This window comes from Engystomops pustulosus, chromosome 3 (assembly GCF_040894005.1).
Source record: "Engystomops pustulosus chromosome 3, aEngPut4.maternal, whole genome shotgun sequence".
NCBI classification, from domain to species: domain Eukaryota; kingdom Metazoa; phylum Chordata; class Amphibia; order Anura; family Leptodactylidae; genus Engystomops; species Engystomops pustulosus.
The window spans coordinates 42,396,391-42,409,160 of record NC_092413.1 but is presented as its reverse complement, the minus strand read 5'-3'; the positions used below and the strand labels follow the sequence as shown (position 1 = coordinate 42,409,160).

Below are 12,770 nucleotides of genomic sequence, written 5' to 3'. Positions count from 1 at the left end.
CCCATCAGTATTTGTTTCCGGTGGGTTGAACCAAACCCGAATATGAATACCCATGATCATTTCTTGCACCAATTGCGGTTGTTAACCTTTAAAATGGATCTGTTCACCCACAAGTAACACCCATAATCAGTTGTTGCACCGATCAAAGGTGTCAACCCTTCAAATGGGACTGTTCACCCACCAGTAACACCCGCGACTGGTTCTTGCACCGATCACAGCTGTGCTGCTTGCCCACCAATGTTATCCTTTACAAGCCATGGATGGCTTTGCCAATTTCCAGCACCACTTTTCTGGGTTCCTGTTCTGCGCATCCGAACCCACAATGTTCAGTATGAACCTGAACAATGTGTTCCGGGTCCACTCTTCACTATTATTAACCTCTTAAATACATTATGGTGCCATACAAACTTATACAAGTTAGAAGGAGCATAAATATTTTCTCTCATTCAATAACTTATAATCCTGCAATGTTTAATGGCATTTCAATGATAAAGAACCATTATAGAATTAGCGATAAAATTTGGCCAACAGTGAAGTACTGTAATTAAAATGATATACCGTATATACCGGCGTATAAGACGACTTTTGAAGACAGAAAAATCTTCTGTCTTCTCTGGGGTCGTCTTATACACCGGTCATCGTCTTATACGGGGCGGTCGGGTCCCGGTGCATGGAGAGGGCTCACGGGCTGAGCCCTCTCCATAGCCGGTAAGTCTTTGCTGCATATTGCAGCAAAGGCTTACCGGTAGCACCGATCGCGGTACCTCAAAAAGCTGTCGGCAGCCTCAAAAAGACATCGGGGCGCATACTCACCCTCCGTTGGCCCCGATGTCCGCGCGGCTCGTCTTCAGTCTTCCACGCCGTCTTCTTTCTTCTGCTGGGCGCTGCCATGCTTTTCCCCGGGGCGGCGCCTAGTATGACGTCAGCAGCGGCGCGTCATACTAGGCGCCGTCCAGGGAAAGATCAATGGCGGCGCCCGGCAGAAGACGGCGCGGAACACTGAAGACGAGCCGCGCGGACATCGGGGGAGCAGCGCAGCACATCAGGGCCACCGGAGGGTGAGTATATAAGTTTATTTTTTTTTTAATGCTGGGCTGTATACTACTGGGGGCTGTGCTGTATACTACTGGGGGCTGTGCTGTATACTACTGGGGGCAGTGCTGTATACTACTGGGGGCAGTGCTGTATACTACTGGGGGCTGTGCTGTATACTACTGGGGGCTGTGCTGTTTACTACTGGGGGCAGTGCTGTATACTACTGGGGGCTGTGCTGTATACTACTGGGGGCTGTGCTGTATACTACTGGGGGCTGTGCTGTAATGTTGTTGTTGTATGCCTTATGTTTATGAGCGACAGTTTTCCTGCTATATACCTGCATGTCATAAGAATTTACATTAAAAAAGGACCATGTTAAATTCAAATCTGTTTTTTTTTTTAATTTTTACCGGTGTTTTGTATGCGTTGGAAAAGGGGTAATCTTATACGGCGAATATATCTTAAACTCTATATTTTAAACAGGAAAGTAGGGGGGTCGTCTTATACACCAGGTCGTCTTATACGCCGTAATATACGGTGCGTTATTAACAAAAAAAATAAACCATGAATCTCAGAGCTGACACTTAGCCTTTATGGCAACCTCAGCCATGAAAGGTAAGAACTTCTTCGCTAATTGCTTTCTCTTTGGCAAAGTTCAATGAAGGTCAATTTTGATTATAAATACAATGCGAGGAGTGGAATGCGCTACTGGATATTTACTGCGCTGTATGACACTAAATATGGTAATAAATTGTAGTCTCTACCAGGAACACTAATGAGCAAAACAACCCTATCTTTAGGGATAAAAACCAAAGAGACATTGCTATAATAGAGCGCGTGTTGCTGATTCTGGAACTTCTAACAGCGAATATAAAAATTTGTGCGCAAGAGGTAATGATAGTAATTATTCAAATAAAATTGTGGAAAGTGTCAGACCCTGGAGGATACTATTCATTTTATACTGCATATGCAAGGAATGTTTGGCTTTGCTTATAGAAAAGTTTGTACAAACACAAATATCTTCCTATAAAAAATTGGTTTTTACATTTTTAAATACCGTAAGTAACTTAAAAAAACAATTTAAAATATGTTGATCAAAAAAAAAATCATGAAAATATGAATACATTTTTTTCTATAGTTTTCAATCATAGAAATGGAGAAGATGCAAATAAAAGGAAGATCTGAAATCAGATAGATAGCTGTATAAGAGCCAAGAAAATATAATTATTGACCATCAATGAGAAGAAGTGCAGGGAAAGGAAATTGTTAACTGAAGTTATTACCAAGGATTATTATCACAAAGAATATAAACAGCATTAAATTAAAATGAAATTATGATAAAATGATTAGATTCAGTGTTTAGTCCTCATACTCCCAATGGGGGGCATTTAACAGTGGTTCTGCGCCAGTTTTTAGCGTAGAAGCACTTAAATAATCAACATTTTTTGCATGCTGCAATTATTTTCATGGCTACGCCACCTATACACCATGTAGTCTTAGAGGGGCGCGGCCTCTTGCGTTCTTTTTAAAAACCTACCTATGCGTCTTGATGTATCCGCATAATGGGAGTGTGTGGTCTTTATCATGCACCGGTGCATGATACATTCCTCCCATATTTACCGTGGAAGGATAATGAATGGGTTTTACCAGTAATTTAAACGTTTTCTAGGCTGAGTAAAATCTCCTAATATGGTCACCCACTTTGTAGCTACCCTAGAAAACCATGACTTTTTGCCACAGCAAATGGGGGTCACATGATCCACCAGCAGCCACTTTGAGGATTTCTGGTAATGTCCTGTGGTGCTTCCCTTAGTTTGTGGGCTGAGGGATAACCTGCATTCATTACTGAGAGCATGCCTTCTCCATTAACTGGTGTCACCGGTGGTAGGAGCATGACAAGCACCTTCTACCAGTGTCATGGGAGTGATATTCATGGATAAGGTGTGGTTTTTAATGAGTACAGCTCAGCCCACTGACCCACTGAAAGTTCTGCAGGGCATAGGACTTCACCAGAAATCTTGAAAACAGCTGCCAGAAGGTTGCACGACCTTTGCGTTTGTATTGGACTTTGTTTGTACCAGGAACTCTATTAGAAGTTCAGGCACAGGTTTATCTCAACCTCCAAGGAGCGCATCAAGGGGAGAGATATTGGGGCACATGTACCATAGTTTTTCAGCTGCCACTTTTTCAAGTTTCCTGAAGTTGGCCTACTTAATCATTGCAATATATGTTAACTTTATTTTTCCTTTGTAATACGTGTCATGAGTTGCCTGTTTAGTCTCACTTTTGGGACTTTTTTTGGTGTGCAATTTTTTAGTCCCTAATAGTAGTTTACCAAAAGAAAGTCTCTGTAGCGACTTATTAGGTGCAAGAATGGGACAATTCCGAGTTCAAAAGTCGCACAAGTTGCACAAACATCTGGGATACAAAGATAAATGTGGCACCCTGCATTATATCATTGAGGCAGCCTATTTTGGTACGCTGCTTGATTCTGCACCTAAAAAGTCACAAACTGCAAAAAGTCGCACAAAATAAAGAAGGCAATAGGAGTGATACATGTCCCCAATTGAGGACAAACCCCTTTAACAACCAAACTTTCTTCAAAGAAAAATATGGGATCTAATGGATTCTTTTCAGTTTTTTGCTACTAAAGCAGAAGAAAATTGTTTGTAGGATAAAGTATATATTAATAGGAAAATTACAAAAACTGTATGCTGTATAATGTTGAAATACATTAGCTATGCTGACATTTAGGCAAAATGAATCACATATAAAACAGTACAATAAAGCAATCAAAGTCACATATTTGCAGTTAGCTATGTCGTGCATTACTTACTAATAAATATGAACCGAAAAGCTTTTACTGTTAATAATACAATAACTGATACGTGTAGGAGGAAATGTAATGTCATATGACATATGAGCATTCAGAAATGTATTAGTCATGATATTTCTTTTTAAACAAGGAACTGCAGAATAATTGTTATATATTTTTTTATTCTACATTTATATTGATTTTCTTTGCCCTGGACATGTGTGAAATATTTTTCTTATAGTCATTCTGCAACATAGAGAAACACATTAAGGCACGCAGAGAATGGAAAAAATATAATACTTGATGCTTACATTAAAATTGTGATTTTCTTTTTTTTGCCTTTTGTGCTCTTCTTGTTACTTCAAAAAAATCTGTCAACAGGAGATTGATTTTTAGCTAATGATAGGCCCCAATAGCATATGCTATGCTGATTTTAAAAAACACCCTTGTCAGATTTATGAATCATTTAATAATTTTAGTAGTTTATATAAGTTTCATTTACATCACTGGCTCCCTGCCAGCAGCATGTGGCTAGCCCTGGGGAAGGTTGGCAGCTGCAACCTGTGTGTGCCTGTGTCAGTCTCTTCTATTCCACACTGATGGAGCTCCCATCCCATCAGGTGTAGAAGAGAAAAAATACATGATGATACATAAAATCACTCACTGCCCGTTCCACGGAACTCAACACATGCTGCTGGCTGGGAGCCAGGTAATGTAAATTAAACTTTTATTAAGTGTTTGAAATTATTCTAATTGCTTACAAAAGCATTTTTTATATCAGCATAGCAAAGGGTATTGAAACTCCTCATCGGCTAAAAATGACATTTTTGATGACAGGTTCGCTTTAAGGGTGATGACCCCTTGGAATGCCAGATCTACTATAACCTACACCAGAAAATATTTCAATTCTGCCACTGCAAGTAATGCACCAGAATTAGCAAGAGGTCAGAACTAGGGTTGAGTGGATCTAAACTGCAATGCCTGGGAACTGAACCAGGACCTTATCTGGAAGTTTGAGTTCTGTGTTTGAGCTCACCTCCACTGGTAATACCAAAGCTCGGTGCTCTCACCAATCACGGTTGTTAATCATTTAAATGCCACTGTCAAAACATCAATGATCCATGAGTAGGTGCTCCCGTTAGGGTTCGGATAACCCAACCATACTTTTGTTTTGTTGCTGAACCCAAACCTGTACCAGTCCTCTCATCACTAGTCAGAACCTCTTAATAATTCTGGAACAACTGGCAGCGGCAGAGCTGAAATTCAAGACATGGGTCTTAATTTATCAGAGTAAAAAGAGAACATCCATTTTATTTCACATGTACTTTGTATTGGGATAACTTTGCTGCAATGAAGTTTCTAGAAATGAGAACCTAATGTTTCATTTTTCTTTTTTCAGGTTGTGTGGAGGAAACTTGGAGATGCTGCAGGTTCATGTCCTGGAATTAGACATCTCTCCGGCAATCAGTACAAAGGACCAATGTAGAGCAAAATGGATATGGTCATTGTCCAACTCCTTTGGAAAAAGTACAACCTCAAAATGATAATGTTCCTATCGACAAAATAGAAAACTTAATTACAAATGCCTATCCCCAGACACAACATGTCTGAACCTATCACTGTATAGACTGACTATATGGCACAACTATTATAAATATATGTTAAGCGCAATTATGTTCTTTAGGATAAAAGGAATATACACCTCTTATTAGCACAAAATAAGAAAAATCTTCTGATAACACAGTTGTCGAAAACCAAAAAACAAGCTTAAACTTTATTTATCAAAATATGTTTCAGTCCAGTAAATGAAACATATTGATAATAACGGTAAAGGTAAAGAAAAAAAGTTATACTAGCACAACAATGTTTTAAATATTCTATATAGTAACGGTAATTGGTAATTTTGACGTAATGAAAATATGAGATAAAAGTATTGGTTTCTTATTTATACTGTACAATATAGACTATTATCACAACAGGCATCCAGGGTTCATCTCCTATAATATTACCTATAATAAAATTTAATATATTACATCCTTATATCATTACAAAAGCTTTCAAAATTGTATAATAAAGAGACTTCCGTTTTGTTCCTACCTATAGCCTCATTCTAAAAATGGTGCTGCACAATCATAATGTGGGCATGCCAAAGTGCTCTAGCTACTATTATTTTTATTTTATCAATTCATTCTTTATTTTATATATTTATTTATTTATATATTTTATTTATGTATTTATTTTAGTTATATATTTAAAGGGGCATTCCAGGAATATGAACGTCTGATACAAAAACCCAGAATGCTATAAAATAAATTTTATGATTTACAAAATGGGTTTTCTAAAGTAGGCGGAGTTACCACCAAGATGGCCGCCACTGGAAACTACAAGTCCTATGCTTTCGTTTAAGTAACTACTCTTCCCTCTTATGCTCTGCTCCCAATTATATGTGTAACTGCCATCACTGCCCATTACCTCACTGAGATGATGTCTCACCATAAAACTGGCCATACTGGATGTACTGCAACCAACCCACTACAGCCAAACTTGGTAGACACATGACCTGCCCAGGCAGCTGCAGGACATGTGATATGACCATCTTCTGTCCTGTGTCTGCTCCACATGGAGAAAATCAATGAATTTCTTAAAGGGCCAGTAGCATTTTAATTCATCATTACAGCATATGTCCACAGCATTTTCCTACTAAGGGGAGCAAAATTTACAACAACTACAATTACATATTAGCTTATATTTTAAGGACCCATTTGTATATGAATTATGCTTATTCCTGGAATACCCCTTGAATTATTTTGTAGCTGGTGAATTTCCTGATTAGTTGTGTTTTAGAGGTGCTACAATCACACTGATTTTTTTCAGGGAATAAGATAAAATAAAAGTAGAAATGAAAATAAATCTGATAACAAAATAAATATTGTTTTTGATATAATTTACACAATTTCAGACCAATGGGACCACTCTTAACTTTCAGAAGTATATTATTACAATTTAAATTTCAAAATTCAAAATTGAGTTAGTAATTTATATGTTTTTAAAGACAAAGTTTGTTTTTATAAGTTGGAAAAAAATTTAAATTGCACTGCGTTTATGAAACTCAAGCTTTTCTTGCCTATCATTCATCGAAAGAAAGATTTTCAAGTTATCAAAGCATGACTTTCCATTATTGAACTGCTAGATGCTTTTAATCAGATTGCCTGAATATTGACCAAAAGGTGCCATAGATGTGTGTAGTTGAATTTCTTCATATGTTAAAATCATTAGGTTGTGTGTAGTTAAATGCTTTGATAGATGTTTGATGTGTTCAAACTGCTATGATAGTTTCTTGTATGAATGTGCAACAGGCTTGTGAAATATATAGTTGCTTATTTTTTCACTTTAAGTATATTATAGGAATGCAACAATCTTCTATTTTGTAGAATATGATATTAAAATATATTGACATATTTGAAAACATGTTTCAGTATCCACTGTTTTTTATTAAATTAAATTACAGCACAACTATTAAGTATAATTAAAATATAATGCCAGATTATATATATTCTATATGGCACTAATGTGTATATGGGAACAGAAAAATAACAACTTACAACAACTTACATAATAACAACTCACCAGATACTTCATAGGCACAGGTGAACACAACACCGGATCGACAACCAAAGTAATCCACGAGAAAGTATTTTAGACTATTAAAATGCATAAGAAGCCTGGATATGCAGTGGATCCAGCCCAGCGTGTGGTGGAGCAGTTCTATTGATAATCCAAAAAGGAATGAGGGTCATAAAAGTTTCCAAAGTTTATTCTTCAAATATTGTTATTCCAAAAAGTCTTTTTGGAATATCGATAGAACTGCTCCACCAGACACTGGGCTGGATCATCTGCATATATTCAGGCTTACTATGCCTTTTAGTAGTCTAAAATACATTTCAATTTTATTGTGTACTTTGGAAGAGTACTAGAATTAAACTCTCTCGTGGATTACTTTGGTTGTAGAATGCTACGACTAAGGTCCCTGTAAAGGCTTGAAACGCATCAGCACAATGCGCTTGACTGTTTGGAAAAGATTTTAATATTTGATTAATAAAGTTTGGAAAAATTTAATACAGTGCAGGATTACCCTCATTTCATTTTGGATTATCGGTAAATACTCTAGAGTCCACCAGCAATCATCCTTTCATAGTGACATAGTTCATCTCTCACGTGAGCATGGCTGCAAGACTTTGAGTCTGTCTGACTTTGCAAGTCCTTTTTAGTGCAAACTGCTTGCTAATGTATTGAAGAAAAGTCCACAACACAAATGTGTTACAGCTGCACTATTCCTGATGCAACACAAAATGCTGCACTGAAAGGAGCGTCAGTTGGACAGAGCGACACATTAATCATGCAGTGTCTGACAGAATTGTGTCACATACCCTATGTTAAAGGTGCACCAAAAAAAAGTTGGTGCGTTCAGTCGAAGCAGTGCAGGGGGCACCAGATTCATGAAGAACGTGCACCACAATTCATGAATCCGACGCCTTCTGCACTATACACAGGCAAACTGCACATAGTACAGAGTTCCCTCCCATACTGCTCAGTGACTTGTGTGCTACACCACTATGGGCAGGTCCATACAATTTCCTATATAAGTCAAATCCTCACTTTCTGATTAATTGGAGTAACCTTTTATACATGTGCAGGTTCTGCCTACTCTACCAATTTTTAAAGGGCATATCTCCATTAAACAATACATCACAGTAGAACAAAGAGGTATGTGTGGACCTTATAGATTTAAAGTAGAGAGAGAAATAATCTCCTAAAATAGATAGTTATATTTCTGCTGAAATAGCAATAATATAACTGTAATCGGTAGTGAAACCCATTAGTGCTGCTCAAATATATATATATATATATATATATATATATATATATATATATATTATATATATATATAGAAAACAAATGTAAAAATATGTTTAAATCTAATCAATTGCTCCAACTTTTTTCAATGTTGCTGTTTGTCATGATACATCCTCTTTAAGGACAACTGCATTTAATGCTTATCTTTATAAAAGGAAACTACATGAAGATCCACGTTAACCAACCTCATGGAAAATTAGGAAAAGTTTTTAGGGGGTTTTCATGTTAAGTACCTGGATCCCAATGAGATTTTGAAAATCTACCATTTTTAAATTAAAGGGAACCTGTCATCACAGATTTCCACATTACAGTTGCTTATGGAGTATGTACTCTTGTTTCTAACTATGTTCTTCTTGTTGGCCGACAAGGCTCCAAGGAGCAAAACCGGAATTTGAATTCTTTATGAAAATGCACATTGGGGCAAAATTTATCTACCCGGTGCATTATCCAAAGTACATTATCCAATGATATATCCCTATATTGCTCCTCTCCATGCCTCTAAAGCTCCAAAGTCAATCCATAAAGTCGACTAATCATTTTGCATATTCATGTTCTTAAAACTCAGCCACACCTCCGGCTTCCTGATTGACAAGGAGCCTTCTTTCTCTTCAGCTCTGCTGGAATGAGAGAGATGCTAGCTGTGACTTATTCACTGAAAAGAAATCAGCTTCCTCATTACCCCTTCCTCAAGAATTCTCTTCAGAAATTTACATCTCTGTAATTACTAAGGGAGGGGGGATTGAGCTGGACGCACAGTAGGAGTAGGAATGACATGGATATACTGGACCCAGTTCAAAGGAAAGACAATTATTTGCATAAATACTGAGTCAACTTTTTGAATGGACCGTGCAACTTTGCAGGCATGGGGAAGAACAATATAGGGATAGCCTTATGTTTAGTTTCCCTTTAACTTATGTATTTTATTTCACAAAAGAGTCATAAACATCATGTTTCATTATTTTGTTACAAATATAAAAACAAATAGTTATGTGGAATTTTGCACTTTAGATCTATGTCTAGGATGTTAGACTATTATCCAGTTATTTTTAAAGCACAATATGCAAACTATAAAATGCAAAAAAAAAAAAAATTTACAAATGACATCCTTATTTTCGCAATGCAATCCAAAACAGATATAACTGTAGAAATTGCTCCTCGATAAAATAACTAGTCTGAATATGGTGTCTCTTCTCTGAAGTACTCGGAAATTGTTGCATTCCTATCAAATATCAGTATAAAGATTTCAATTTCAGGCCTGGAGCACTAATCTGGAGTGCCTAATATACCAGACAGTGATGTTTAAATTAGAAACAATTATGTACATTTTGATACTGTATTGAGATTATTTTTTTACAGTTCTGCATATAAAATAGCATTGAGTATATGTATTCATTAGAGCAACAATATTAAACGATATAATCTCACTTCATCGACTTCGCATTTTTTTTCTGAGGAAGATTCTATTTTTATTAAAGGGATTTTCCCTCCACAGAATGTAATGTAATTTTACGGAGATGAGCCATCTCGTTCTTATCAGTGTAGGTCCTACTATTGGAACTCAGGCAGCTCCTTACCGCTAGATCATGAATAAAACCTTTTATTATTGGGCTTCTACCATTTGTTTTTATGCATTGTGAACCAAACATACTTTTAGAATGCTGTAACTACAGTGATGCAGAAACATAACTTGTTTAATCCCTGATCCGAGTGGTTTTGCTTTAATCCCTGATCCGAGCTACCTGAACTGTCCAGACAGGACTAATCAATCTGAGCTGGATGACTCATACACAGCAGCTGGGGGATAGTGGAGCGATTGACTATTTCTGCTTGTCAGGGACAGCACATTGAATACATCATTCTCTGGAGCAGTGCATAATTAGGGGAAGAGGAGAAGCGACGGGCAGCCACAGGAGCCACAGAGGCTCATTATCATAATTATATAATTGCTTTTTCAACAAAACCACTTAGTTAGGAGATTAAATAAAATATGTTTCTGCATCAGTGTAGCTACAGCATTCTCAAGGTATGTTTGGTTCACAATGCATAAAAACAAATGTAGATTTCCTTTAAGGGGTATTTCCATTTCAGCAGATGAATATTATTGCTTGTATAAAGAAAAGTTATACAATTTTCCAATATACTTTCTATATCGATTCCTCACAATTTTCTAGATCTCAGCTTGCTGTCATTTTAAGGAAATGACAGGTGCACTGTTCGTTTATGTCATCACATGGCCAGGGAACATTTTTCCTCCACATAGTAAAAATGTCTTTCTATAGAAGGACTGCAAGCAGAGATCTAGAAAACCACAAGGAATTGATACAGAAAGTATATTGGAAATTTGTACAACTTTTCATTATACAAACAATAATACTAATTTGCTGAAATGGGAATACGCCTTGAAATGTATAATAGTGTATAGCGAACATTATTGTTATATGTTTTTTGCGTTCAGCTCACCACCTGTTCACTTCAGTACAAAGTGACGATGCACGGATCTGTAAGTAGGGCCAAAACTTCAACAATTTGATACAAAAATGGTGATCCAGCTTCCAGGATGTGTAAAAAAAGGCTTCTGTTAAAACATCTTAATTTATTAAATTTAGAGTAAAATCACAGTAGTGCCACTAAAGGCACTTGATATGATGCGTTTCGGACAATTCACCCCTTACTCGTAGACTCAAAGGGGGACATTAATCATAGGGGGTCTCAGCTTCGCCTATTTTTGCACCTGGTTTGTTCTTTTTTTTTAGGCTTGTGATCTATGATGAATCTAGTTCTGCCTTAGTAAATGTGTTTTGGAATTGTCGCATGTCCGATTCATTAGCGCCTAATTTTGCGCCAAATTTGTCTCTAATTTTTACCCTACCAAGTTGAGACTAATAATCGAACCATATAGAAAAAATATGACAGAACATTCAGGGCTTCATTTTTGCAAAAAAAAAAGTCTCATTGCGATGCAAATGCAGGGACTAAAAATTACAGATATGTAAAAAAAAAAATTCTTGGTCAAATGAGTCTTTGCCTTTTTTATTATAATATACAGTAAATGGAGACTGGTAATATTCTCACATCTGTACAATAAGACAATAATCACTCACAGAGATGATCCTATAGAAAGTGATGAAGTCGTTACTGGAGAAATTTCACATTTTAAAACTGCGCTGAAGTATTTTCCATGTTGCATAGAGGTAATTCTTCATTTGGCAAATGAAAACCTTTGTTTTTAGTAATGAAAAGTGAATTTTTTTTGGTGCACCTGCCCAGAGTAAGTGCATTTTTGCGGCTTTTTTGCGGCTTTTTAGGCGCAAATTTGTGATAGAAGCCATGCAAACATCTGTATAGGAGGCACTCACTAACATAAGGTACAGGGACTCAAAACCACTGAGTGCCGGACTTTGCCATGCGCCAGAAAATGTCGCAAAAAAGCACCAAATTAACGAACTGCACCAGATTATTGCGCAAAAAAACACTAGAAACTAGTGTTTAGACTAGAAGTCTAAAAAACTATGATTAATGTCCCCCGAAGTGTAATAAATTATTGTTATCTGCCTTATTGAAGAATCGGATTTAAAACTTTATGTGCAGTTTCCTTTGCAAACTGATAACGCTGCCGTCTAGTTAATGGACATGCTGAGCAAAGAGATGACAAATGAGCTGTTAGTGATCAGCACTAACAGCAAGTAAGATTTAGAACAAATGAAATACATGTTATATTAGTCATAAAAATGAATATTAAAGAGGTATGTAAGCCAGGGAGAGGAGAGGATGACTGAGAAGCCGCCTGCTGAAGTGTATATGTAAGTTTATGTAGAGTATTTGCTATGTAAGCTAGAGACTTCACCATAGTAATTAATAAAAGGGAACATAATTAAATGGGTGTTCCAGTTTCAGCAAATAAATGATGTTGTTTGTATGATCTCTGCTTGCTGTCCTTCTATAGAAAGCTTTATTGTTTACTACAGTGGATATAAATCTGTAAATGGTCATGTGATGTCACACAGGT

The 12,770-nt window shown here is 36.7% G+C and overlaps 1 protein-coding gene across 1 annotated transcript in view; it reads left to right on the top strand.

The window, feature by feature from the left end:
- Nucleotides 1-10,173, top strand: part of CCDC85A (coiled-coil domain containing 85A) — a 156,262-nt gene extending 146,089 nt beyond the window's left edge. Inside the window, exon 3 of the mRNA XM_072140598.1 lies at nt 5,250-10,173. Coding sequence (XP_071996699.1) covers nt 5,250-5,299 — 50 coding nt within the window. The 3' untranslated portion in view covers nt 5,300-10,173. The remainder of the gene's footprint in view (nt 1-5,249) is intronic.
- Nucleotides 10,174-12,770: the final 2,597 nt, after the last annotated feature.